Source organism: Seriola aureovittata, chromosome 14 (assembly GCF_021018895.1).
Source record: "Seriola aureovittata isolate HTS-2021-v1 ecotype China chromosome 14, ASM2101889v1, whole genome shotgun sequence".
NCBI lineage: Eukaryota > Metazoa > Chordata > Actinopteri > Carangiformes > Carangidae > Seriola > Seriola aureovittata.
In genome coordinates, this window is record NC_079377.1 from 14,054,939 (window position 1) to 14,081,454 (window position 26,516).

General features: G+C 33.9%; 1 protein-coding gene across 1 annotated transcript; it reads right to left on the reverse strand.

Moving 5' to 3' along the window:
• Window positions 1-375: 375 nt before the first annotated feature.
• cdhr1a (cadherin-related family member 1a) lies at window positions 376-26,498 on the reverse strand. The gene is made up of 17 exons (XM_056396045.1): window positions 26,438-26,498; window positions 25,523-25,618; window positions 24,936-25,081; window positions 24,754-24,804; window positions 24,560-24,649; window positions 24,359-24,445; window positions 23,604-23,720; window positions 22,811-22,954; window positions 22,177-22,255; window positions 21,984-22,084; window positions 21,481-21,684; window positions 20,545-20,697; window positions 20,225-20,389; window positions 19,187-19,254; window positions 16,469-16,697; window positions 16,125-16,382; window positions 376-933 (listed from the first exon to the last, which is right to left on the reverse strand). The coding sequence occupies exons 1-17, from the start codon at window positions 26,496-26,498 to the stop codon at window positions 376-378; spliced, it is 2,607 nt and encodes an 868-aa protein (XP_056252020.1).
• Window positions 26,499-26,516: the final 18 nt, after the last annotated feature.

A 26,516-nucleotide genomic window follows, 5' to 3' on the forward strand; every position in this document is an offset into this window, starting at 1 on the left:
TGGTTGGATCCCAAATAAACAGTCTCGCTTGTTGAAATCTGAATGACTTCATTCCTGACAAGGGATCAGGGTTGAAGAACTTTAAGCCACTAGTGTGTCAACAAATGGTTCACAAGGTCGGGTTAAGTTTATCTGTTATAAAATGTCACTTGAACCAGAGACAAACAATGAATGGTTTTGAACTGAAAAACACAGGATTTTACTTTCATGATATGAAAATTACATTATTAATATTTAAACCTTTTGAAAACATGAAAACACACACATACACACACACACATACACACACACACACACACACACACACACACACACACACACACACACACACACACACACACACACACACGCACACATGCACACACACAAGCACTACTAATGTATCATGATCCTTTTCTGCTCCAGCCTCATCTTGAGCTCTGAGACAAGCGCTTTGTTCACAGTGTCCTGTCTGGTGATCACTTGCTTCTTTTTAGGTTTGGCTGCCACTGTTGCTGAGATGGTGGGTATGGCCCGATGCCTCTCCCCCGGGATATAGGGAGGTGGTGGAGGGGGCAGGCACGGGGCGTTGGGTGGTGGAGGTGGGGGCCAGTGTCTAACAACATTGCTGATATTGTTGTTGTAGTTGACATTCTCCACGATGACCTCGGGCTCTCGCTCTTCCTCTTCGACTCTGAATTTCTCTGCGGGAGTTTCTGGCGTCTTGAAGGGGTTCTTGAAGTTCCATGTGGGTTGTTTCCTTGGTCGCCTCCTTACACGACGGTTAGGCAGGATCCGGTTGGACTTTTTGTTCCGCATGAATGTTGCAGTGGAGATGATGACTGTGACTATGACCATGAGACTAATGACACCTGCAAGCATGCCTACGATTTGCAAAGGCTTGTTTCTACTCTGCATTAAAAATGATCCCAAAGGCCCCCCATTGAGTTGGGTCTGTAAAAGAGCACAGGGAGAATTCACATCCATGGGACTGAAGTCATAGTCTATCACACAAAGATTAACTTTTAATACTGTCCTGTGCAAGTACTGTAATACTGCATGTATTCACCATTTGGCCAAGGATATCACGTGAGGTGCAAAATACAAAAATATGTCAAATCAAGAAATAAATTACTGCAAATTCACTGCCATAATACTGTCTGTATGAAAACAAAAATATTTCAGAGAGCATGTTTTGCAAATTAAACTTTAATTTAATTTGCTGTATTTGTCATATTTTGTCAAGACAAGATCAGAGAGGTTGACTGGGAAACCCATAACTGAGACCATCTGAGAATGAAAATACGAAATAATGTGAAAATGAAAAGCCTAAACTAATTTATTTTGGTTGTGGTTGTGGTGTCATAATATGAGAAAAACATAGACAGAAAAAAAGCATGAGAAAGTGCTGAGAGGATAGTTTATGTTGTGCTCCTGTACTCTTTTACAGACACAGCCTTGTTCTACTGTGAAATACTTTGAAAAAGTATTGCTACAAATTCTTGGTACCACAGAGTAAAAACAACGGTAACGCTGTGCTGATTATCTCAAGGCAAGCTTCATTTATGGCACAGGCCTCCTTATAATCTTTCTGATCTTGCCCTGAGATTGTACACGGGACTTTTTCACAGAGTTCCAGTATATGACAGTTGAAATGAAGGTTGTCAGTGAAATGGCGAAGGTGACAATGGTCAAACAAATCCCAAACACAGCCCCCGGACGTTTCCTTAGGCCCAAGAAGTATGAGAAAAATCTGGATTTGATCTGAAAACATGACAATTGCATTTGTTTGTATTTTGAAAATCAATACATACAAATTACACCACCAAATTTTCAATTGTGTGAGACTTTGATATTTTTTCTGCTACCAAAGCAAAGAGTTGGTGAAACTGGGCTGTGATGAAATTTTCAATTCTTGCAGAAAAGCTGTACTTTCATATTAAAACTGATCAGTGTACACGTAAACTGAAAATATGGAATGATAAAGACATAAGCAGAACATCTGCTATTTATATTCTTACTAAAAAAATTTAACCCTGCTCCTAATCAAACATCAGAGCTTACATTACAAATCATTGATAGAAAATGACCAATATTTTAAGTATAAACTATGAAAGTTATTGATTTTCAAATTATCAACAAATGAAAATTAGGTGATGCAAAGAATATAAAAAGTAGAATTGCTTAATTATTTTTTACATAAAATACCCATGACCTACAGCCAGAACTAGAATGACACCCAAGTAGCTGAAATGATGCTGAACTAATGGTTGAAACTTTGCACACTCTAATTTTTATGTATTTGAAGTGTAAAACTATAGAAGAAGAATTAATCATATCTTACTGACATACAAGGGCATAGGTTTGGTCTCAACATTGGCGGGAGGGACGCAAGAACCCACCACCTCTCCAAGACAAAGAGATTGGCTTTGTAATGCTGTCAAACGGTTTATGAACATATAAGATCGGAATTTACATTAAGGAATGCCCATATGCAAATGTAATATATGTACATGTGTTGGATATCCATATATGAAATATATGTACATATGAATTAAAATCATATATGTATGTAAAGTATAGCCTATAAATGTAAAAATTATATATGACACCTGTAACAACTGTAACAATATCATATATTGACATACTGTATATATCTAGCTAATACAAAACATGTATTTTAGTATGTCTGTTTATATTATAGACATATGTTACATAAATATATAGCCATCCCAAAGCCTGTCAGTATATGTTCATGTTTTATATATCATAACAACATATCCTCTTATAGGTGACACATATGATTATATCACTCTTGATAGAGGGACATATATGTCATATATATGTGATAAGTCATAGTATACTAAGGCTGTTGTGTTGTGGTGTGTGTACATGCCCCTATGCCCACCCCTTTTCTCCAGCAGGTGACACGACACGGCTACTCCTGGTCAGGGCCAGAGTGGGCCATTCATCAGTTCAAAAGCTGTGTTTTAGTTTCCCAAGGAGTTTTTCACTGTTGGCTTTTGTTGTAGCTTTTACTTATTTGTGAATAAAATCCCTTATTTTTGCTGAAAGACTTACCCTGAATCTTTTTGTTTTGTCTGGTTTACTAATTTTATTGATTGTTGCTTTCCTATATCCCAAAACATTAGCAGGGAAGGCAACAAAGTAATACAAACATCAAAGTATAATAAGTCATAAAAACGTCATAGTATAGTAAGGCATAAAAATGTCAAAAAAAAAAATAGTATAGTAAGGCAGGATACCTCCTTGTATAGTAAGGATTGAAACGTAACAGTATATTAAAGAATAAAACGTCAAAAAATGTCACAGTATAGTAAGGCATAAAAACGTCAAAAAACGTCATAGTATAGAAAGGCATAAAACGTCGAAAAACGTCATAGTATAGTAGGCATAAAACATCAAGAAAACGTAATAGTATAGTCTGGCTTAAAAAACGTCAAAAAACGGCATAGTACAGTAAGGCTTAAAAACGTCAAAAAACGTCATAGTATAGTAAGGCATAAAATGTCAAATAAACGTCACAGTATAGTAAGGCATAAAATGTCAAAAAAACGTCATAGTATAGTAAGGCATAAAAATCTTAAAAAACGTCATGGTATAATAAGATATAAAAGGTCAAAAAACATCAGAGTATTGTAAGGCATAAAAATCTCAAAAAAGGTCATACTATAGTAAGGCATAAAAGGTCATGGTATAGTAAGGCATAAAACGTCAAAAACGTCATTGTATAATAAGGCATAAAAATGTATAAAAACATCATAGTATAGTAAGGCATAAAAATCTCAAAAAGCGTCATACTATAGTAAGGCATAATAAGTCATAGTATAGTAAGGCAGAAAAAAAAAATATCATAGCATAATAAGGCATAAAACGTCAAAAAACATCATAGTATTGCAAGGCATAAAAATGTCTAAAACATCATAGTACAGTGAGGCATAAAAACGTCAAAAAACGGCATAGTATAGTAAGGCTTAAAAACGTCAAAAAACGGCATAGTATAGTAAGGCTTAAAAACGTCAAAAAACGGCATAGTATAGTAAGGCTTAAAAACGTCAAAAAATGTCATAGTATAGTGAGGCATAAAAACGTCAAAAACAGCATAGTATAGTAAGGCTTAAAAACGTCAAAAAACGGCATAGTATAGTAAGGCTTAAAAATGTCAAAAAACGTCATAGTATAGTAAGGCATAAAATGTCAAAAAAACATCATAGTATAGTAAGGCATGAAAATATAAAAAAACGTCATAGTATAGTAAGGCATAAAATGTCAAAAAAACGTCATAGCATAGTAAGACATAAAGACGTCAAAAAATGTCATAGTATAGTGAGGCATAAAAACGTCAAAAAACAGCATAGTATAGTAAGGCTTAAAAACGTCAAAAAACGGCATAGTATAGTAAGGCATAAAATGTCAAAAAAACGTCATAGCATAGTAAGGCATAAAATGTCAAATAAACGTCACAGTATAGTAAGGCATAAAAATCTCAAAAAACGTCATACTATAGTAAGGCATAAAAAGTCACAGTATAGTAAGGCATAAAACATCAAGAAAACGTAATAGTATAGTAAGGTTTAAAAAAACGTCAAAAAACGGCATAGTATAGTAAGGCTTAAAAACGTCAAAAAACAGCATAGTATAGTAAGGCTTAAAAACGTCAAAAAACGTCATAGTATAGTAAAGCATAAAATGTCAAAAAAACGTCATAGTATAGTAAGGCATAAAAATCTCAAAAAACGTCATAGTATAGTAGGCATAAAACATCAAGAAAACGTAATAGTATAGTCTGGCTTAAAAAACGTCAAAAAACGGCATAGTACAGTAAGGCTTAAAAACGTCAAAAAACGTCATAGTATAGTAAGGCATAAAATGTCAAATAAACGTCACAGTATAGTAAGGCATAAAATGTCAAAAAAACGTCATAGTATAGTAAGGCATAAAAATCTTAAAAAACGTCATGGTATAATAAGATATAAAAGGTCAAAAAACATCAGAGTATTGTAAGGCATAAAAATCTCAAAAAAGGTCATACTATAGTAAGGCATAAAAGGTCATGGTATAGTAAGGCATAAAACGTCAAAAACGTCATTGTATAATAAGGCATAAAAATGTATAAAAACATCATAGTATAGTAAGGCATAAAAATCTCAAAAAGCGTCATACTATAGTAAGGCATAATAAGTCATAGTATAGTAAGGCAGAAAAAAAAAATATCATAGCATAATAAGGCATAAAACGTCAAAAAACATCATAGTATTGCAAGGCATAAAAATGTCTAAAACATCATAGTACAGTGAGGCATAAAAACGTCAAAAAACGGCATAGTATAGTAAGGCTTAAAAACGTCAAAAAACGGCATAGTATAGTAAGGCTTAAAAACGTCAAAAAACGGCATAGTATAGTAAGGCTTAAAAACGTCAAAAAATGTCATAGTATAGTGAGGCATAAAAACGTCAAAAACAGCATAGTATAGTAAGGCTTAAAAACGTCAAAAAACGGCATAGTATAGTAAGGCTTAAAAATGTCAAAAAACGTCATAGTATAGTAAGGCATAAAATGTCAAAAAAACATCATAGTATAGTAAGGCATGAAAATATAAAAAAACGTCATAGTATAGTAAGGCATAAAATGTCAAAAAAACGTCATAGCATAGTAAGACATAAAGACGTCAAAAAATGTCATAGTATAGTGAGGCATAAAAACGTCAAAAAACAGCATAGTATAGTAAGGCTTAAAAACGTCAAAAAACGGCATAGTATAGTAAGGCATAAAATGTCAAAAAACGTCATAGCATAGTAAGGCATAAAATGTCAAATAAACGTCACAGTATAGTAAGGCATAAAAATCTCAAAAAACGTCATACTATAGTAAGGCATAAAAAGTCACAGTATAGTAAGGCATAAAACATCAAGAAAACGTAATAGTATAGTAAGGTTTAAAAAAACGTCAAAAAACGGCATAGTATAGTAAGGCTTAAAAACGTCAAAAAACAGCATAGTATAGTAAGGCTTAAAAACGTCAAAAAACGTCATAGTATAGTAAAGCATAAAATGTCAAAAAAACGTCATAGTATAGTAAGGCATAAAAATCTCAAAAAACGTCATAGTATAGTAAGGCATAAAAAGTCATACTATAGTAAGGCAGAAAAAAAAAATGTCATAGTATAGTGAGGCATAAAACGTCTAAAAACGTAATAGTATAGTAAGGCTTAAAAAAACGTCAAAAAACAGCATAGTATAGTAAGGCTTAAAAACGTCAAAAAACGTCATAGTATAGTAAGGCTCAAAAACGTCAAAAAACGTCATAGTATAGTAAGGCATAAAAAGTCATAGTATAATAAGGCAGAAAAAAAACAAAAAATGTCATAGCATAATAAGGCATAAAACGTCAAAAAACATCATAGTATAGTAAGGCTTAAAAATGTCAAAAAACGGCATAGTATAGTAAGGCTTAAAAATGTCAAAAAATCGTCATAGTATAGTAAGGCTTAAAAATGTCAAAAAAATGTCATAGTATAGTAAGACATAAAGACGTCAAAAAACGTCATAGTATTGCAAGGCATAAAAATGTCTAAAACATCACAGTACAGTGAGGCATAAAAACGTCAAAAAACGGCATAGTATAGTAAGGCTTAAAAATGTCAAAAAACGGCATAGTATAGCAAGGCTTAAAAACGTCAAAAAACGGCATAGTATAGTAAGGCTTAAAAACGTCAAAAAATGTCATAGTATAGTGAGGCATAAAAACGTCAAAAAACAGCATAGTATAGTAAGGCTTAAAAATGTCAAAAAACGTCATAGTATAGTAAGGCATAAAATGTCAAAAAAACGTCATAGCATAGTAAGACATAGAGACGTCAAAAAATGTCATAGTATAGTGAGGCACGAAAACGTCAAAAAACAGCATAGTATAGTAAGGCATGAAAATATAAAAAAACGTCACAGTATAGTAAGGCATAAAATGTCAAAAAAACGTCATAGCATAGTAAGACATAAAGACGTCAAAAAACGTCATAGTATAGTGAGGCATAAAAACGTCAAAAAACGGCATAGTATAGTAAGGCTTAAAAATGTCAAAAAATGTCATAGTATAGTAAGGCATAAAAACGTCAAAAAACGGCATAGTATAGTAAGGCTTAAAAACGTCAAAAAACGGCATAGTATAGTAAGGCATAAAAATCTCAAAAAACGTCATACTATAGTAAGGCATAAAAAGTCATAGTATAGTAAGGCTTAAAAACGTCAAAAAAGGTCATAGTATAGTAAGGCTTAAAAACGTCAAAAAATGTCATAGTATAGTAAGGCATAAAATGTCAAAAAAACATCATAGTATAGTAAGGCATAAAATGTCAAAAAAATGTCATAGTATAGTAAGGCATGAAAATATAAAAAAAACGTCATGGTATAATAAGATATAAAAGACGTCAAAAAACGTCATACTATAGTAAGGCATAAAAAGTCATAGTATAGTAAGGCAGAAAAAAAAAAAAGTCATAGCATAATAAGGCATAAAACGTCAAAAAACATCATAGTATAGTAAGGCTTAAAAATGTCAAAAAAACGTCATAGTATAGTAAGGCATGCAAATATAAAAAAACGTCATGGTATAATAAGATATAAAAGGTCAAAAAACATCAGAGTATTGTAAGGCATAAAAATCTCAATAAAGGTCATACTATAGTAAGGCATAAAAACATCATAGTATAGTAAGGCATAAAAATCTCAAAAAGCGTCATACTATAGTAAGGAATAAAAAGTCATTGTATTGTAAGGCAGAAAAAAAAATGTCATAGCATAATAAGGCATGAAAATATAAAAAAAAAAACGTCATAGTATAGTTAGGCATAAAATGTAAAAAAAACGTCATAGTAAAGTAAGACATAAAAACGTCAAAAATGTCATAGTATAGTAAGGCTTAAAAATGTCAAAAACGGCATAGTATAGTAAGGCATAAAATGTCAAAAAAACGTCATAGTATAGTAAGGCATGAAAATATAAAAAAAAACGTCATAGTATAGTTAGGCATAAAATGTCAAAAAAACGTCATAGTATAATAAGACAAAAAGACGTCAAAAAACGTCATAGTATAGTGAGACATAAAAACGTAAAAAAACAGCATAGTATAGTAAGGCTTAAAAACGTCAAAAAACGGCATAGTATAGTAAAGCTTAAAAACGTCAAAAAACGGCATAGTATAGTAAGGCTTAAAAATATCAAAAAAACGTCATAGTATAGTAAGGCATAAAATGTCAAATAAACGTCACAGTAACGGCATAGTATAGTAAGGCTTAAAAAACGTAAAAAAACGCCATAGTATAGTAAGGCATAAAATGTCAAATAAACGTCACAGTAACGGCATAGTATAGTAAGGCTTAAAAAACGTAAAAAAACGGCATAGTATAGTAAAGCTTAAAAACGTCAAAAAATGTCATAGTATAGTAAGGCTTAAAAATGTCAAAAACGGCATAGTATAGTAAGGCATAAAATGTCAAATAAACGTCACAGTAATGGCATAGTATAGTAAGGCTTAAAAAATGTAAAAAAACGGCATAGTATAGTAAGGCTTAAAAATGTCAAAAACGGCATAGTATAGTAAGGCATAAAATGTCAAAAAAATGTCATAGTATAGTAAGGCATAAAAATCTCAAAAAAGGTCATACTATAGTAAGGCATAAAAGGTCATGGTATAGTACGGCATAAAACGTCAAAAAACGTCATTGTATAATAAGGCATAAAAATGTATAAAAACATCATAGTATAGTAAGGCATAAAAATCTCAAAAAGCGTCATACTATAGTAAGGAATAAAAAGTCATAGTATAGTAAGGCAGAAAAAAAAAATGTCATAGCATAATAAGGCATAAAATGTAAAAAAAAAGAGTCATAGTATAGTAAGGCATGAAAATATAAAAAAAAAACGTCATAGTATAGTAAGGCATAAAAACGTCAAAAAATGTCATAGTATAGTGAGGCATAAAAACGTCAAAAAACATCATAGTATAGTAAGGCTTAAAAACGTCAAAAAATGGCATAGTATAGTAAGGCTTAAAAACGTCAAAAAACATTATAGTATAGTAAGGCTTAAAAACGTCAAAAAACATTATAGTATAGTAAGGCTTAAAAACGTCAAAAAATGTCATAGTATAGTGAGGCATAAAAACGTCAAAAAACAGCATAGTATAGTAAGGCTTAAAAGCGTCAAAAAACAGCATAGTATAGTAAGGCTTAAAAGCGTCAAAAAACAGCATAGTATAGTAAGGCATAAAATGTCAAATAAAAATCACAGTATAGTAAGGCATAAAAATCTCAAAAAACGTCATACTATAGTAAGGCATAATAAGTCATAGTATAGTAAGGCAGAAAAAAAAAATGTCATACTATAGTAAGGCATAAAACGTCAAAAAACATCATAGTATAGTAAGGCTTAAAAATGTCAAAAAACGGCATAGTACAGTAAGGCTTAAAAATGTCAAAAAATGTCATAGTATAGTAAGGCATAAAATGTAAAAAAACGTCATAGTATAGTAAGGCATGAAAATATAAAAAAAACGTCATAGTATAGTAAGGCATAAAATGTCAAAAAAACGTCATAGTATAGTAAGGCATAAAATGTCAAAAAACGTCATAGTATAGTAAGACATAAAGACATCAAAAAACGGCATAGTATAGTAAGGCTTAAAAATGTCAAAAAACGGCATAGTATAGTAAGGCATAAAAATCTCAAAAAACGTCATGGTATAGTAAGGCATAAAAATCTCAAAAAACGGCATACTATAGTAAGGCATAAAAAGTCATAGTATAGTAGGGCAGAAAAAAAAATGTCATAGCATAATAAGGCATAAAACGTCAAAAAACATCATAGTATAGTAAGGCTTAAAAATGTCAAAAAACGGCATAGTATAGTAAGGCTTAAAAATGTCAAAAAATGTCATAGTATAGTAAGGCATAAAATGTAAAAAAACGTCATACTATAGTAAGGCATAAAATGTAAAAAAACGTCATAGTATAGTAAGGCATGAAAATATAAAAAAAACGTCATAATATAGTTAGGCATAAAATGTCAAAAAAAGTCATAGCATAGTAAGGCTTAAAAACATAAAAAAACGGCATAGTATAGTAAGGCTTAAAAACGTCAAAAAATGTCATAGTATAGTAAGGCATAAAAACGTCAAAAAACGGCATAGTATAGTAAGGCTTAAAAATGTCAAAAAACGTCATAGTATAGTAATGCATTAAATGTCAAAAAAACATCATAGTATAGTAAGGCATGAAAATATAAAAAAACGTCATAATATAGTAAGGCATAAAATGTAAAAAAACGTCATAGTATAGTAAGGCTTGAAAATATAAAAAAACGTCATGGTATAATAAGATATAAAAGGTCAAAAAATGTCATACTATAGTAAGGCATAAAAATCTCAAAAAATGTCATACTATAGTAAGGCATAAAAATCTCAAAAAATGTCATACTATAGTAAGGCATTAAAGGTCATAGTATAGTAAGGCATAAAACGTCAAAAAACGTCATAGTATAATAAGGCATAAAAATGTATAAAAACATCATAGCATAGTAAGGCATAAAAACGTCAAAAAACGTCATACTATAGTAAGGCATAATAGGTCATAGTATAGTAAGGCAGAAAAAAAAAAATGTCATAACATAATAAGGCATAAAACGTCAAAAAACATCATAGTATAGTAAGGCTTAAAAATGTCAAAAAACGGCATTGTATAGTAAGGCTTAAAAATGTCAAAAAATGTCATAGTATAGTAAGGCATAAAATGTAAAAAAACGTCATAGTATAGTAAGGCATGAAAATATAAAAAAAACGTCATAGTATAGTAAGGCATAAAATGTAAAAAAAGCATCATAGTATAGTAAGGCATAAAATGTCAAAAAAACGTCATAGTATAGTAAGACATAAAGACATCAAAAAACGGCATAGTATAGTAAGGCTTAAAAACGTCAAAAAATGTCATGGTATAGTAAGGCATAAAAACGTCAAAAAACGGCATAGTATAGTAAGGCTTAAAAATGTCAAAAAACGTCATAGTATAGTAATGCATTAAATGTAAAAAATACATCATAGTATAGTAAGGCATGAAAATATAAAAAAACGTCATAATATAGTAAGGCATAAAATGTCAAAAAAACGTCATAGTATAGTAAGGCATAAAATGTAAAAAAACATCATAGTATAGTAAGGCATAAAATGTCAAAAAAACGTCATAGTATAGTAAGACATAAAGACATCAAAAAATGGCATAGTATAGTAAGGCTTAAAAACGTCAAAAAACGGCATAGTATAGTAAGGCTTAAAAATGTCAAAAAACGTCATAGTATAGTAATGCGTTAAATGTCAAAAAAACATCATAGTATAGTAAGGCATGAAAATATAAAAAAACGTCATGGTATAATAAGATATAAAAGGTCAAAAAACATCAGAGTATTTTAAGGCATAAAAATCTCAAAAAAGGTCATGGTATAGTAAGGCATAAAAATCTCAAAAAATGTCATACTATAGTAAGGCATTAAAGGTCATAGTATAGTAAGGCATAAAACGTCAAAAAACGTCATAGTATAATAAGGCATAAAAATCTCAAAAAACGTCATAGTATAGTAAGGCATAAAAATCTCAAAAAACGTCATAGTATAGTAAGGCATAAAATGTAAAAAAACGTCATAGTATAGTAAGGCATAAAAATCTCAAAAAACGTTATACTATAGTAAGGCATAATAGGTCATTGTATAGTAAGGCAGAAAAAAAAAATTTCATAACATAATAAGGCATAAAACGTCAAAAAACATCATAGTATAGTAAGGCTTAAAAACGTCAAAAAACATTATAGTATAGTAAGGCTTAAAAACGTCAAAAAACATTATAGTATAGTAAGGCTTAAAAACGTCAAAAAATGTCATAGTATAGTGAGGCATAAAAACGTCAAAAAACAGCATAGTATAGTAAGGCTTAAAAGCGTCAAAAAACAGCATAGTATAGTAAGGCTTAAAAGCGTCAAAAAACAGCATAGTATAGTAAGGCATAAAATGTGAAATAAAAATCACAGTATAGTAAGGCATAAAAATCTCAAAAAACGTGATACTATAGTAAGGCATAATAAGTCATAGTATAGTAAGGCAGAAAAAAAAAATGTCATAACATAATAAGGCATAAAACGTCAAAAAACATCATAGTATAGTAAGGCTTAAAAATGTCAAAAAACGGCATAGTACAGTAAGGCTTAAAAATGTCAAAAAATGTCATAGTATAGTAAGGCATAAAATGTAAAAAAACGTCATAGTATAGTAAGGCATGAAAATATAAAAAAAACGTCATAGTATAGTAAGGCATAAAATGTCAAAAAACATCATAGTATAGTAAGGCATAAAATGTCAAAAAAACGTCATAGTATAGTAAGACATAAAGACATCAAAAAACGGCATAGTATAGTAAGGCTTAAAAATGTCAAAAAACGGCATAGTATAGTAAGGCATAAAAATCTCAAAAAACGTCATGGTATAGTAAGGCATAAAAATCTCAAAAAACGGCATACTATAGTAAGGCATAAAAAGTCATAGTATAGTAGGGCAGAAAAAAAAATGTCATAGCATAATAAGGCATAAAACGTCAAAAAACATCATAGTATAGTAAGGCTTAAAAATGTCAAAAAACGGCATAGTATAGTAAGGCTTAAAAATGTCAAAAAATGTCATAGTATAGTAAGGCATAAAATGTAAAAAAACGTCATACTATAGTAAGGCATAAAATGTAAAAAAACGTCATAGTATAGTAAGGCATGAAAATATAAAAAAAACGTCATAATATAGTTAGGCATAAAATGTCAAAAAAAGTCATAGCATAGTAAGGCTTAAAAACGTAAAAAAATGGCATAGTATAGTAAGGCTTAAAAACGTCAAAAAATGTCATAGTATAGTAAGGCATAAAAACGTCAAAAAACGGCATAGTATAGTAAGGCTTAAAAATGTCAAAAAACGTCATAGTATAGTAATGCATTAAATGTCAAAAAAACATCATAGTATAGTAAGGCATGAAAATATAAAAAAACGTCATAATATAGTAAGGCATAAAATGTCAAAAAAACGTCATAGTATAGTAAGGCTTGAAAATATAAAAAAACGTCATGGTATAATAAGATATAAAAGGTCAAAAAATGTCATACTATAGTAAGGCATAAAAATCTCAAAAAATGTCATACTATAGTAAGGCATAAAAATCTCAAAAAATGTCATACTATAGTAAGGCATTAAAGGTCATAGTATAGTAAGGCATAAAACGTCAAAAAACGTCATAGTATAATAAGGCATAAAAATGTATAAAAACATCATAGCATAGTAAGGCATAAAAATCTCAAAAAACGTCATACTATAGTAAGGCATAATAGGTCATAGTATAGTAAGGCAGAAAAAAAAAAATGTCATAACATAATAAGGCATAAAACGTCAAAAAACATCATAGTATAGTAAGGCTTAATAATGTCAAAAAACGGCATTGTATAGTAAGGCTTAAAAATGTCAAAAAATGTCATAGTATAGTAAGGCATAAAATGTAAAAAAACATCATAGTATAGTAAGGCATGAAAATATAAAAAAAACGTCATAGTATAGTAAGGCATAAAATGTAAAAAAAGCATCATAGTATAGTAAGGCATAAAATGTCAAAAAAACGTCATAGTATAGTAAGACATAAAGACATCAAAAAACGGCATAGTATAGTAAGGCTTAAAAACGTCAAAAAATGTCATAGTATAGTAAGGCATAAAAACGTCAAAAAACGGCATAGTATAGTAAGGCTTAAAAATGTCAAAAAACGTCATAGTATAGTAATGCATTAAATGTAAAAAATACATCATAGTATAGTAAGGCATGAAAATATAAAAAAACGTCATAATATAGTAAGGCATAAAATGTCAAAAAAACGTCATAGTATAGTAAGGCATAAAATGTAAAAAAACATCATAGTATAGTAAGGCATAAAATGTCAAAAAAACGTCATAGTATAGTAAGACATAAAGACATCAAAAAATGGCATAGTATAGTAAGGCTTAAAAACGTCAAAAAATGTCATAGTATAGTAAGGCATAAAAACGTCAAAAAACGGCATAGTATAGTAAGGCTTAAAAATGTCAAAAAACGTCATAGTATAGTAATGCGTTAAATGTCAAAAAAACATCATAGTATAGTAAGGCATGAAAATATAAAAAAACGTCATAATATAGTAAGGCATAAAATGTCAAAAAAACGTCATAGTATAGTAAGGCTTGAAAATATAAAAAAACGTCATGGTATAATAAGATATAAAAGGTCAAAAAACATCAGAGTATTTTAAGGCATAAAAATCTCAAAAAAGGTCATGGTATAGTAAGGCATAAAAATCTCAAAAAATGTCATACTATAGTAAGGCATTAAAGGTCATAGTATAGTAAGGCATAAAACGTCAAAAAACGTCATAGTATAATAAGGCATAAAAATATATAAAAACATCATAGCATAGTAAGGCATAAAAATCTCAAAAAACGTCATAGTATAGTAAGGCATAAAATGTAAAAAAACGTCATAGTATAGTAAGGCATAAAAATCTCAAAAAACGTTATACTATAGTAAGGCATAATAGGTCATTGTATAGTAAGGCAGAAAAAAAAAAATTTCATAACATAATAAGGCATAAAACGTCAAAAAACATCATAGTATAGTAAGGCTTAAAAATGTCAAAAAACGGCATTGTATAGTAAGGCTTAAAAATGTCAAAAAATGTCATAGTATAGTAAGGCATAAAATGTAAAAAAACGTCATAGTATAGTAAGGCATGAAAATATAAAAAAAACGTCATAGTATAGTAAGGCATAAAATGTAAAAAAACATCATAGTATAGTAAGGCATAAAATGTCAAAAAAACGTCATAGTATAGTAAGACATAAAGACATCAAAAAACGGCATAGTATAGTAAGGCTTAAAAATGTCAAAAAACGGCATAGTATAGTAAAGCTTAAAAACGTCAAAAAATGTCATAGTATAGTTAGGCTTAAAAACGTCAAAAAACGTCATAGTGTAGTAAGGCATGAAAATATAAAAAAACGTCATGGTATAATAAGATATAAAAGGTCAAAAAACATCTAAGTATAGTAAGGCATAAAAATATCTAAAACATCATAGTATAGTAAGGCATAAAAATCTCAAAAAAATGTGGCATGAAATGTAAAAAAAAAGTCATAGTACATTATAGCAAGTCCACACAGAAAGATCCCAGGATGGGGCTCAAACCCACAATCTTCTCACTCATAGGCAACATTTCTAACCGTTGTACTATGGTGCAGCCCCATAAGATGGTTCATTGTAGTGAGCCATCAAAACATCATAGTTATGTGAAGCATAAAAACGCCATAGTGTAGTAAGGCAAAAAAAAATTCATAGTATAGTAAGACATACAAAAGTTAGAGTATAGCAAGGCAGAAAACCCCATAGTATAGTAAGGCATAAAATGTCAAAAAATGTCATAGTATTGTCAGGTATAAAACTTAAAAAAAATGTCATGGTATAGTAAGGCATAAAAGGTCAAAAAAACATCATAGTATAGTAAGGTAAAAATCATAAAAAAGTCATAGTATTCATGGTGAAATTCTCAAGGGATTTTTCGACGGAAATTGTTCTCATACTTCGATATATCCACCATTTTATGACTACACCTGCTAGCAACCTGATTGCTAGCCTACAGAAGACAGATGCCAGGGTTAGTTTGCTAGGTAACGATAGCTAACATGGATAGATAACATCAGTTGACATTTTTCTGGTGACGTTAGGTACCACTGTGATATTCTCACATGACATGAGCCTTCAGATAACCCCTGCCCTTTCAGTCAATCAAATGCTAGCATGCCTAATTTGGGGGTCTTGGAGACGTAGCCTCTGGGATGGCAAACTGGAATGATTTAATATGACTTTATATGACTTAATATGATTTGATATGACTTAATATGACTTGAGTTCACTCAAATATTGGTAGGGACAAGTCTGTCCTCCAAATTATTGGTAGGGTTATGTCCCTACTGTCCATATGCAAACCTACGCCCTTGCTGACATATTGTTATTCACATATTCTTTGTTGTAACTTACAGCTTCAGTGATGTCGATCTTGACAACGGCGGTGGTGCTGAAGGACGGCTGGCCTCGGTCTCTGGCCTGCACCACCAGGGACCAGGTGAAGTCTCTCTGCTTGGTGATGTTCTGGATGATGGCCATGGACTTGATGTAGGACTTGAGCATGATCTCCCCAGTGTCAGCGTTAATGTCAAAGATGTTGATGTCTGGCTCAGCTTTCATGATGGCATACTCGATAACATTGTTGGGTACCTCTGCATCATCATCTACAGCCTTTGAACATGAAGATGCATTTAATTACCAACATAATAACACTGAGATTATTTTGAGTTTCACTTCGTCTGACAACGAACGTATACCTCTATTTTCACTGGTGCTCCGATCACCATGGTCTTCTCGAGGAAGTTGTCATTGAAAGCAGGTGGGTGGTCGTTTAGGTCCAGCACCGTCACAAAGACCTCAGCCAGGCTGTACTTCCCCTCTGCGTCCTCTGCCTTCACATAAAAGTTATACTTGGATCTCACCTCCGCATCCAGGCTTGCCCACGGCTGGGTGTAGATTATTCCAGATTCAGACTGGATCAGGAACCTTTAAATGGTGGAGGAAATTTATCTCAGATTTATCATATGCATACAATACAGAGCCACGTTTTTCCATACAGTCTTAAATAATTTATACTAATTATGGTTTTTGTGTGTAAACCTTTAATTTCTTCTTAAGGTGGGTTTGAGAGAATGTATTGTATACTTTCTATTCTGTTTTGCTTAAGACCACCTTAGTCGAGGAATGGAAAGCATTATATACTCTTTCTCTGCAGGGATTTAGGCTTTAGATTTACTATTATTTAGGCTACTGATACACCACACCTAAATCTGATGGGTATAGAAAATATGCTTTTTCAAGTCGTGCTAAAAGAAACAAACTTTAAATCAATACTTCAGAAATTTTAGAAATATTCTTACTTGCTTTTTTTTCTCAGAGTGAGATGACAGCAATCCTGTGTTTGTGTGAAGTATGAAGCTACACCCAGGACGCTACCAACCGGCACCTCTAGAATTTACTAACTAACATGTTGTATCTTGTTTGTTTAACCTGTACATAAATGTAAAAAAAATGAAAGTTTGTTGTTTTATGGCAAGTTATTTTCTGGTAAACAGCACCCAACACAATGACTTCTCACTGTCTAGTCTTTCCAGAGAAGCTGCAAGCAACATATTGAAATGCAGCACAGATGTAGCACATGAGGCAAGTGGATAAACTGTTGTTAATCAAAAATAGCTACAGCATCTAGCTCCTCCAACCACAAATTGTAGTTAGATTTCTGTGAACAAGATAAAACAAGTTAAACAGTGAACTTTAGAGGTGTTGGTAGGTGGACTGTTGAGCTTTGGAGATAGCCAGGCTAGCTGTTCCCTGTGATTTAGCTTATAGACATAAGAGTGTTGATCTTCTCATCTGAACCTTCTCAAAATGTTGACCTATTCCTTTAAGTTACCATTTTACTGTTCCACCCTGATTAACTACAGTAAATTTAACTTAATTTAAGATTGAACTGTTATGGTAACAGTTCAATCAAAGTTTCAAAGTTCAACAGAGCAAGTATGGAATTAGACTGTTTCACTGACTGACTTGCTCAGTTACCCTGCAGTGACTTTGTCACAATGCAAAGGTACAGTAGCAAAGACCAGTCTATTTTCTCCTCCAATCCCATTACAGGATTAACAAAGATAGAGGGTGAGCAGGCAAAGATCAGGACTGCATGGTCCTGTGTACTCTACAAGATATTCTACAAGATATTGTAAAAAAAAAAGAGTGTAAAGTCAGAAATATGAAATGCTATTTTTTTGCAGATGCAGAACAAACAAATGCAGCTATGTATTCCTTTGTTTTGGAGAGTAATCTGAGTTGACACAGTTTCAAAATTGTGCAGCCCAAACAAGTATCCACTAAGCTAAAAGTGTTCCAAATCTCTCTCCTCTGCTTATTTTGGAAATCCTTCTCCTGGATACCATGTGACATCACATATCTCCACTAATTCATTGCTACAGAGCTCAAAATCTGTATTTATGGGGTCCAAAAATACTCCACCTACATTTCATCATACAAAGAAAGTGGTTTATTGGACACAGCCCTGAGAGATTAAACACAACCCCACTAACGTACACTTGTTGTACCTGAGTATTGATTCGTGTTTCCTTGTTTTACTGTTCTAAATATTTCCAAATACAGGTTTTTTTGCCCCTCTAAGGCATCCATGTAGAAACGTGATTGAAAAAGCAAATAATTTTCCAAACAATTACAGTATTGATTGTTACAGTGTTGGGATGTGTCAGGCACTAACTTGCAGGTTATCTTTAGGACTCTCTGTATTGATATGAAAGGCAAGCTGAAGATATGCTGTGCGTTATTACTGAGAGAGAACAGTGACCACTGATCTTTTTTTCCTCTGAGGTTCGACTTCGACCAGAAATCTAATAAAACTCGAGCTGAGAGAAAATGCCAGCAAATCCTCTGCGGGACTACAGCGCTTAGGTGCAATAAGCAGAACCAAGTTCTCATATGAAAAACAAGTCTGCTGTCATATTTCTATACTGCTTTTAGGCACATGTGTTTTTGCTGTAGATTGTGGTTGTGACTAGTATATACAGTTAAAATGCCACGGTCAAGCTCATATCCAATTTCTTTTTCATTTAGTTCAACTATTTACCTGAGATCAGTGTGAGTTTATGAACAGTGTAGTCTGTTTTCCACTGCTGACAAAGGGTATCTACTCCTAATAATGTTGTGTAAGCAGTTGTGATGTTTTCATTTTGATTTGCTGAGTGTCATCATCTGATTTTCTCCACCATCATGAGTTCACCCTGACATGATCACAGTGGAGGCAACAAAAAAAAAAGCAGAATAAAAACAAAAATCTTATCCTTGGACAGATTTAGATTTTTAAGGATGTCTTATTTTAACAGCAAGATAGTGGGGATCATGGGGATCATGAGGAATTTGAAGGGGGTGCTGAGAAGGCCATTTCTTTCAAACAAAAACTTGACAGAACTCAGCTGCAGTTACATTCTCATACTCACAAGTCGGCCCCTGATCCGTAGATGGAGTATTTCACATCGCCCCAAGGTCCTGAATCTGGGTCTGTTGCCTGTTGACAAACAGATTATAGAGAAAAAAAATATGTTATGAGTTTGCTTGTAGCACTTGCATAAATTAGGTCAGTTCGACCTCACTTTAGTCAGGGTAATCTAAAATTTCACTTTAAGGATTTTAGTGCAATATCTGGCTCAGTAAGATAAGGCATATGTACTGTCCATGTCCTGGCATTATTTTGGGTTCAAGTCAGGCTAGAGACCAATATTGTTTGAGCTCTTTTTTCTTTTTTCTTTCCTTTACAAACCTCAACATGGTGATGTTCTATTCGTTCGTATCTCTTTCTTAACCTGAATGAGCAGATGAGTGAACTGTCTGCCACCATGGACTCAGTAAACTGAATGAATCTCTGCTGCATTGGAACATGATGTTACAGAGGTCAGCTATAAAAAGACTGATTTTTGATGTCATAGGAACATCATCATGGGCATCAGCTAATCTGTCTGTCTGTCGCTGCAGGGATGCCTGTTCGCTGTCTCCGTGTGTCCAAGGTCACTTGTTGGCTGTACTTTTATCTGATTGAAATTGCCTGGGATCAAGGCAACGAGCCTCTGTGGTGTTCACGCAAGGGCAGGATTTATTAGTGAGCCTCCCCATTGCTTTGAGCTTCTGCAGGGCTGATATGCACTGACAAGGGCGAATCCTTTTTAAACTAAATGGCCCTAAAAAACATGTTATTTCTGTGATGCAGCTGCATGTGCTACTAAGCATTAGAAAAAAAAAATCAGGGAATTTTGTGTTACACAACTAAATGAAAGTGATAGCCATCTGGCAGCTTACCTCGCCTAGCTTTTATCTACATGTTTTCACATATTATCCCAACCCCCAGTGCCCAAAAACACATCTACATTTAGGGAATTAATGGCCCTCTTGGGCATTTTGTTAAAATCAGCATTCCTCTTTAGCTCTGAGTGACGTACATTGGTGATGGCATGTATTTTTAGATGGGATGAAGACTCACTCACCGTGACTGACACCACATTGGAGCCACCGGGTGAGTTTTCTGGAATTCTGGCGATGTAGTAATCTGAGGCGAATTTGGGAGCGTTGTCATTGGTGTCCAGGAGGTGAATGACGATGTCTGCTGTGGCGCTGAATCTCTCTGGGGTATCAATCTCAACTGCAAGTAGCTGAAGAGGAGAAAGATTAGAAATAAATAAATGAAATCGAGCATTACTCTATACAACAGATGCAGGTGATACAGTTTATACATCACTGCCATTTGTTGAGGAATGTGTGTGTTTGAGATTTTTAATCCCATTTCACTTTACTGTAATGGCCTAACCTTGTATGTGAGAAAATGGTGTTTCTCATAGTCCATGGCAGCAGAGTCTTCTACTAAGATTGTGACTTGGGCCTCATTCAGTACGGTCTGAGGGACGACTCGCAGCATCCTCCCTGGTCCAATCAGTCTTAGATTGAATTTAGCATTTGCACCCTGCAAGACAAGGCAGCATCATCACACTTTTCAAAACGTCTCGTTAATTTCATATTTCATAATATGAAATGTTATATATGCATGTACCTATTTTCTAGTAATCTGCCTTTGTTACAAAACAAAGGCAAACAAGCAGACATTCAGTATAATCCATGCAGTATATAGTGCATTCAATCAATATAAAAGCTTTGTGTCTTTTCAATATTACAGTAATGTAAGAGCAATCAATAGGATATCAGGAGCAGCAATATAAGTCTTGGTGAAACATAATATAATATCATTGTACAGAGAGAGCTTGCCTCGATGTTGTAACAGTATTATCAGAGAAAACATTTGGAGAACATCAGCCATTTGGACGTAGCTCATACAAGGAGCTGCACACACAGAGAGAATTGCATAAGCTGACAAATGGCATAGTTAGGCAGCACCTTTTAATTTGTTTTGGCTTACTTTCAAGTTCATGTAATTTTAAAAGGATTGTCTGTGATAATGGAAGGTTTAAAGCCATTTCACAGACAGAAAAAGCAGACACCAGCCTGTGGCCAATGTTGTGGTACAATGCATGTTGATTAAATCAGTTTCTTATTATATAACAATGCAATTTGTTGTTACATAATAGCTGTAACTCTCTCATGGCTAACTGAGGCAAGTTTCAAAGGCAATAACATGATATCAGTGCTGAGAGATGATACCGGCTCAGGAAAACACCACTGGAAACAGCATTTTCGAACTAATCAGAGTCAGTGTAGAAGAAAATAAAGCAGACAGCAATGATCTCTCCACCTGATCGGAGTCATTGACAGTGATTTTCAGCCCCCGGAGTATCTCTCCCTCCGGTGGGTGTTCGTACATGGTCAACTCAAACATGTTCTGTTGACCGTTCTCCCCGTAGAAGGTGGGTGGGTTATTGTTCAGGTCCACCACGCGGATCACCACCGTGGTCACCCCGTAGTCCATCAGTCTGCCCTCAGGACTCACTTCTGAGGCCTGGACAGATGAAATAAAAATAATGTCCATATGTATCACTTATGTAGTCAGTAGAAATTAGCCTGTGTGACATTTCACCCACCAGTTTCACCACAGTAGCTCTACCTCAACCCTATTATAAATCTATATCCAATCCAAGATATATAAAATCTTTTCTTTCATTTCAGGTATTTTCAGGGATAATTCAAAGATAATTTAAAAGCAACAATAGAAGTTTTTTTCTTGTTAAAATACTGTGACTTGAGTGATGCTTACAAGAATGTGGGGCCTGTCTGATATCTGAATGAAGTACAACTTACCCTGACTTTAATGTTAAAGATCTCTCTCTTCAGATAAATGGGGAGAGTCACCAGGGTGATACAACCGCTTGTTTTATTGATGCTAAAAACACCATCATCACCTGCAGAGACAAGACACAGACAGATGAACACAACAGATTTTTGTCAAATTTCCTTTTCCTTCATTCTTGTCTTCTTTGAATGAAATATTTACCATCCTCAAAGGTATAACAAATTGGATTTGGATTTCCCACATCACCATCTTTGGCGACAACAGTGAATATTTCAGATCCCTAGGAAAAAAACAAATCGTCAGAGAGGTTTTGCTGTTAAATCAAGATAACCAGGACACAGAGATGATCTGCTGGACAGCTGGTCATTATGTTATACATGTAATATTCTTCTGTTAAACCACCTTCAACAAAAACAAAGCATGAATTTTAACTAGGTGTTGAGTAGCCCTCTGGCTGGTGCACAGCTATAGTCACAACACCACAAAAATCTTTTCTGCACCAAGTCTTCGCTCAGTCTTCAAAGGCACATTCAAATGTCATGGCCCTAATTATTCCCTTTTGGATGAAAGTCAGAATGTGTAATCTTTCCTCTGTGATGTGCTAATGCAGTGACATTTTGACACTGAGGAGATAATGTGGCTTTCAAAAGCTGTGAGAAAGAAAGAAGAAAGCAGCACTGGCATTACTGTGAAATGCCAGCAATTAAAGCTGTGGTGTGATACGATGCATGTGATATGTTGGTCCTTTTTAATTTATTTATACAGATTTCCACTGATTTTCAGTGGAAAGTTAAAATCATAGCAGGAAGTCACTGGAAGACGTTTTCATACTCACTGGCACTGAGATTTCATAAACATAGCCAAAATAGGGCGTCCCGATAAAAGATGGCGGAGTGTCTTGTGCGTCGATCACATTGATGGTCAGGGTAGAAGAGGATGACAGAAACTGCTCCTTGCCATTAAAATTACCACCCCCATCCTGGAACAACAGTAATGTACAATTTAACCCTTAATTTAAAACAGGAGAACTGTGAATTTCTTCAATAGTAACATTGTTATATTTATGTTTATAAACCTTTATTAATACAAATTAAAGATTAAATATCATTTTAAGTATTTTTTAGAAGAATTCTGCTCCTTGTGCAGGTGAGAAGAAAGCTCTGTTTCCCATCATGTGATGTACTGTAGCTCAGCCTTCAAAGGCAGGAACTCTGTCAGGGCTGTTTGAATTTTTTCAGTGATGGCACAATATAACAATCATAAACAGCCTTTCTTTTGTTTAACTTAATGAATATGCTGCATATATTTCTTTCCCGATAAAACATCCGCAAAGCCGATTTTTAAAGTATTTCTCAAAACTAGCATGTATGCTACAGTCTTTTCCGCTGTCTCTTATCAGCACATTGCTATTTTGAGCAATAGTGCCACTAACTAAGTGTTATAGGCTGAAACTGGCAGCAGGAATGTATCTTGTGTCACAGTACCTCTGTGGGGCAACCCTGTCTCTTGGATATTGCATTTATATACAACTAAACTGTATGAGAAAAAACTTCACAGGGCACCTATGAAGTGAAAAAGGAAGTATTCTATTGCAGGACAGAAAAACTGAGCACTGATATATTCATTACCTTTGCAAAGACAGTGACAAAGTGTGTCTTTGTTTTCTCATAGTCCAACATTTCTCCAGATTTGATACGAAGGACTCCACTATGTCTGTCAATGGCAAACAAAGTGGACTGGCCATTCTGTAGCAGAGAACAGTGAGGCAAAAAGAGGATTTTAAAAGCACACACAGAGAGTAAGGTCACATGAATGAAATCCTGTCGCTGAAACCCCATAAACCCCATTTACAACCACTCACGTGAGATATCATGAAAAGTGGTCAGATGGCTGCATAAAAACACTCAGTAGCCTCTTGAATTAAGCCACGTCCTTTATAAAGTCTATCTCTTTGTCCATCTGGATGTAAAGAACCCATATGCTCAAGGACAGGGCAGGCAGGTGCTGTGTCCAGATGTACACTGCCTCACTCGTCACTGTAACTCCAGGCCAGCTGTTCTTTGGTCCTAATAGTCCAAAGTGCAAACTAACATTCGCTGCCTCCTGCTGCCAAAGCAGCCCTCTAAGCCTCCAGTACCTGACACAAATGTAATTGTGATTTAATCCCCATCGTCATAACTACACCACCATATTCAGTCACATGCACAAAAACATAGAAACTAGAAAATCTAAATGAAGTTAACCTTGTTATCAGCACATCTATACATTAAATTACACACACATTAATATCATAAGTGGCCAGTTTCAGCTAATGGCTAGCGTTTCATGTTTTAAAATGTCTTAGGATAGGAGTGGGCAATATTTTCCTTTTGTCAAGTGATACCTGAAGATAGTAGGTGACTGAGCCCCCTGAGCCTGTGTCTCTGTCCACTGCCTCCACCTTGTAGATGCTGCTGCCAGACGCAGTGGTCTAAAAAACATAGAAAATAACTCAGGTCAGGCCAGGGTCAATATAAGGTTAAAAAAGAAATGATACAACACTTGATTCAGAATTAAAAAGTATAACACATGTGGCTGAACTTACTTCCACTATGTCAATGATTGCAGGCATGTTTTGGAAATCAGGCTTTTCATCGTTTGCATCCATTACAAATATTGTGACTCTTTCTACGACCTGAAAAGAAGAAGAAGGAAAAACACATGAAACATTTTCAAGTTTAATAATTATAAAGGATGCCATTAAATAACATAGTCACATGTTGAACTAGATGTTGATACCTTGCTTTGCCCATCTGTGATGCTGACAAGAACGTCAATAGAATCTTGTTTCTGAGCAAAGATGATTATGAATATTAATATGGAGACAAGCATGATGAAAAAACAGTATTGTGCCGAATAATTATTATGTGTTAAAGTTTACATAAACAGTCAAATTTATTACTTTGTGCTGTTAAGTTTACCTCTCTGTCCAACTTTTCCACCAATGTGATGTTTCCAGATTTGGAGTCGACCCTGAAGTACTCTTTGGACCCTGGATCAAAGGAGAGGCCATAACTCACCTCCTGTCCTTCAGGGTCCGTGCCATTAAGACAATAGATCTGTGTACCTAAAGGAAGAAAAATATAATTCAATCAATTTAGCCTCAGCTGTCGGCTGGATGAGTATGTTTTCTATTATGTAAAAGGGACCAAATTTAAACCAACTTCAGTAATAAAGTGGAAGTCATTGTTTGGTAACACAACCAGGCTGTGACACAGTAGGCAGCAGTAAGTACCCTGAACTGATGCAAGGTGTAGAGGGACAGCTGCACCACATTCACGGCCAGCTAACTGTCCCTCACATCAACCAGGTGGCACCAGCAGATGAGCATGTTAGTGTGAGTATGTACATATCACGCAACATCTGTTCATCTATCAAAGACTATTTAACATCGTGGACTCGTGGAGATATTGGCAGCCTTAACACACCATTTTGTTGATTGGTTGTTACACTACTAGCCCATTAGCTGTTCACACTGAATGTCCTGTATGTCAGAGGTCGATCTCACCGACAGGCGTGTCCTCTGACAGGCTGAACAGTGCCAGGTTCCCATTCTGGCTGTAGGGTCCGTTGTCATAGAAGTGGGGGGCAAAGTCTGCTTGTGCTGAGGACAGAGACATTAAAAATAAATGCTTGAAAGTTTTATGTTTTTCACCTTAAAGTGAAACTATGTAACTTTTAAAAGAAGAAATAAAACAGTCTTCCTCATGCAAATTGAAAGCTGAATTTATAAATTATATAACACACCCTTAATCAATGCAATACACTCAAGGGCTTTGCTGCAATAGCCTCACTTGGTCTGGTATGACCAGCAGCCTTTGTTTTTGTTTGCTACTGTTGGCAAATTTACGCTATTGTTTGTCTGAACAGAAGCACTTTTCTGACTTAATCACTCTTCTCTAATCGTCTCTACTTGTTACATTATGTCTTAGCATTCAACATTGTTTTGTCATTGGTGGCCAATTTGGTCACTGGCATTAAAGTTACATAGTCTCGCTTTAAATACTAGAGTGACATAAACCAAGCTCTCCATACTGCCCCCCACCCGATTTCTCGGTCACTGACTGGGATTACAGGAAAGTTACATCAACATCCTAAGATACCCTTTCCATACATAGACCTGAGATCTCTGGAGACACAAACAATGCTGTTCCTTTATTGTTAGCTACATCAAGTTCATATTACCTTTGAAACCAACTTCATAAATCAAATAAGTCAATTTGAATGACATTTATACCGAATACAAACTCATAAACCAACCAGGTTAAGCAAGAATGTGAATTCACTGAAAACAGAATTGAAAGAATAGAAAATTTACAGTCATCAACCCAGACGCCGTTTAATGTGTCTGAAGATCATTCACAATCTGATCCCAGCAACATGAGCCTCACTACAAGCAAATAATTAAATATATGAAACTTACCAAAGCAGGCATGAAAAAACACAAAAAGCTGTGGCAAATGTATTATCTTTACATTCTTCATCCTAAAGAATGAAATCAT

Excerpts from the sequence above, each read along its gene's own strand:
- cdhr1a (XM_056396045.1), bottom strand. The coding sequence starts at position 26,498 with ATGAAGAATGTAAAGATAATACATTTGCCACAGCTTTTTGTGTTTTTT. Across the intron at positions 24,805-24,935 it reads TGGAAAAGTTGGACAGAGAG|AAACAAGATTCTATTGACGT; the intron begins GTAAACTTAACA and ends ATCTTTGCTCAG. Across the intron at positions 16,383-16,468 it reads GAGCACCAGTGAAAATAGAG|GCTGTAGATGATGATGCAGA; the intron begins GTATACGTTCGT and ends TCATGTTCAAAG.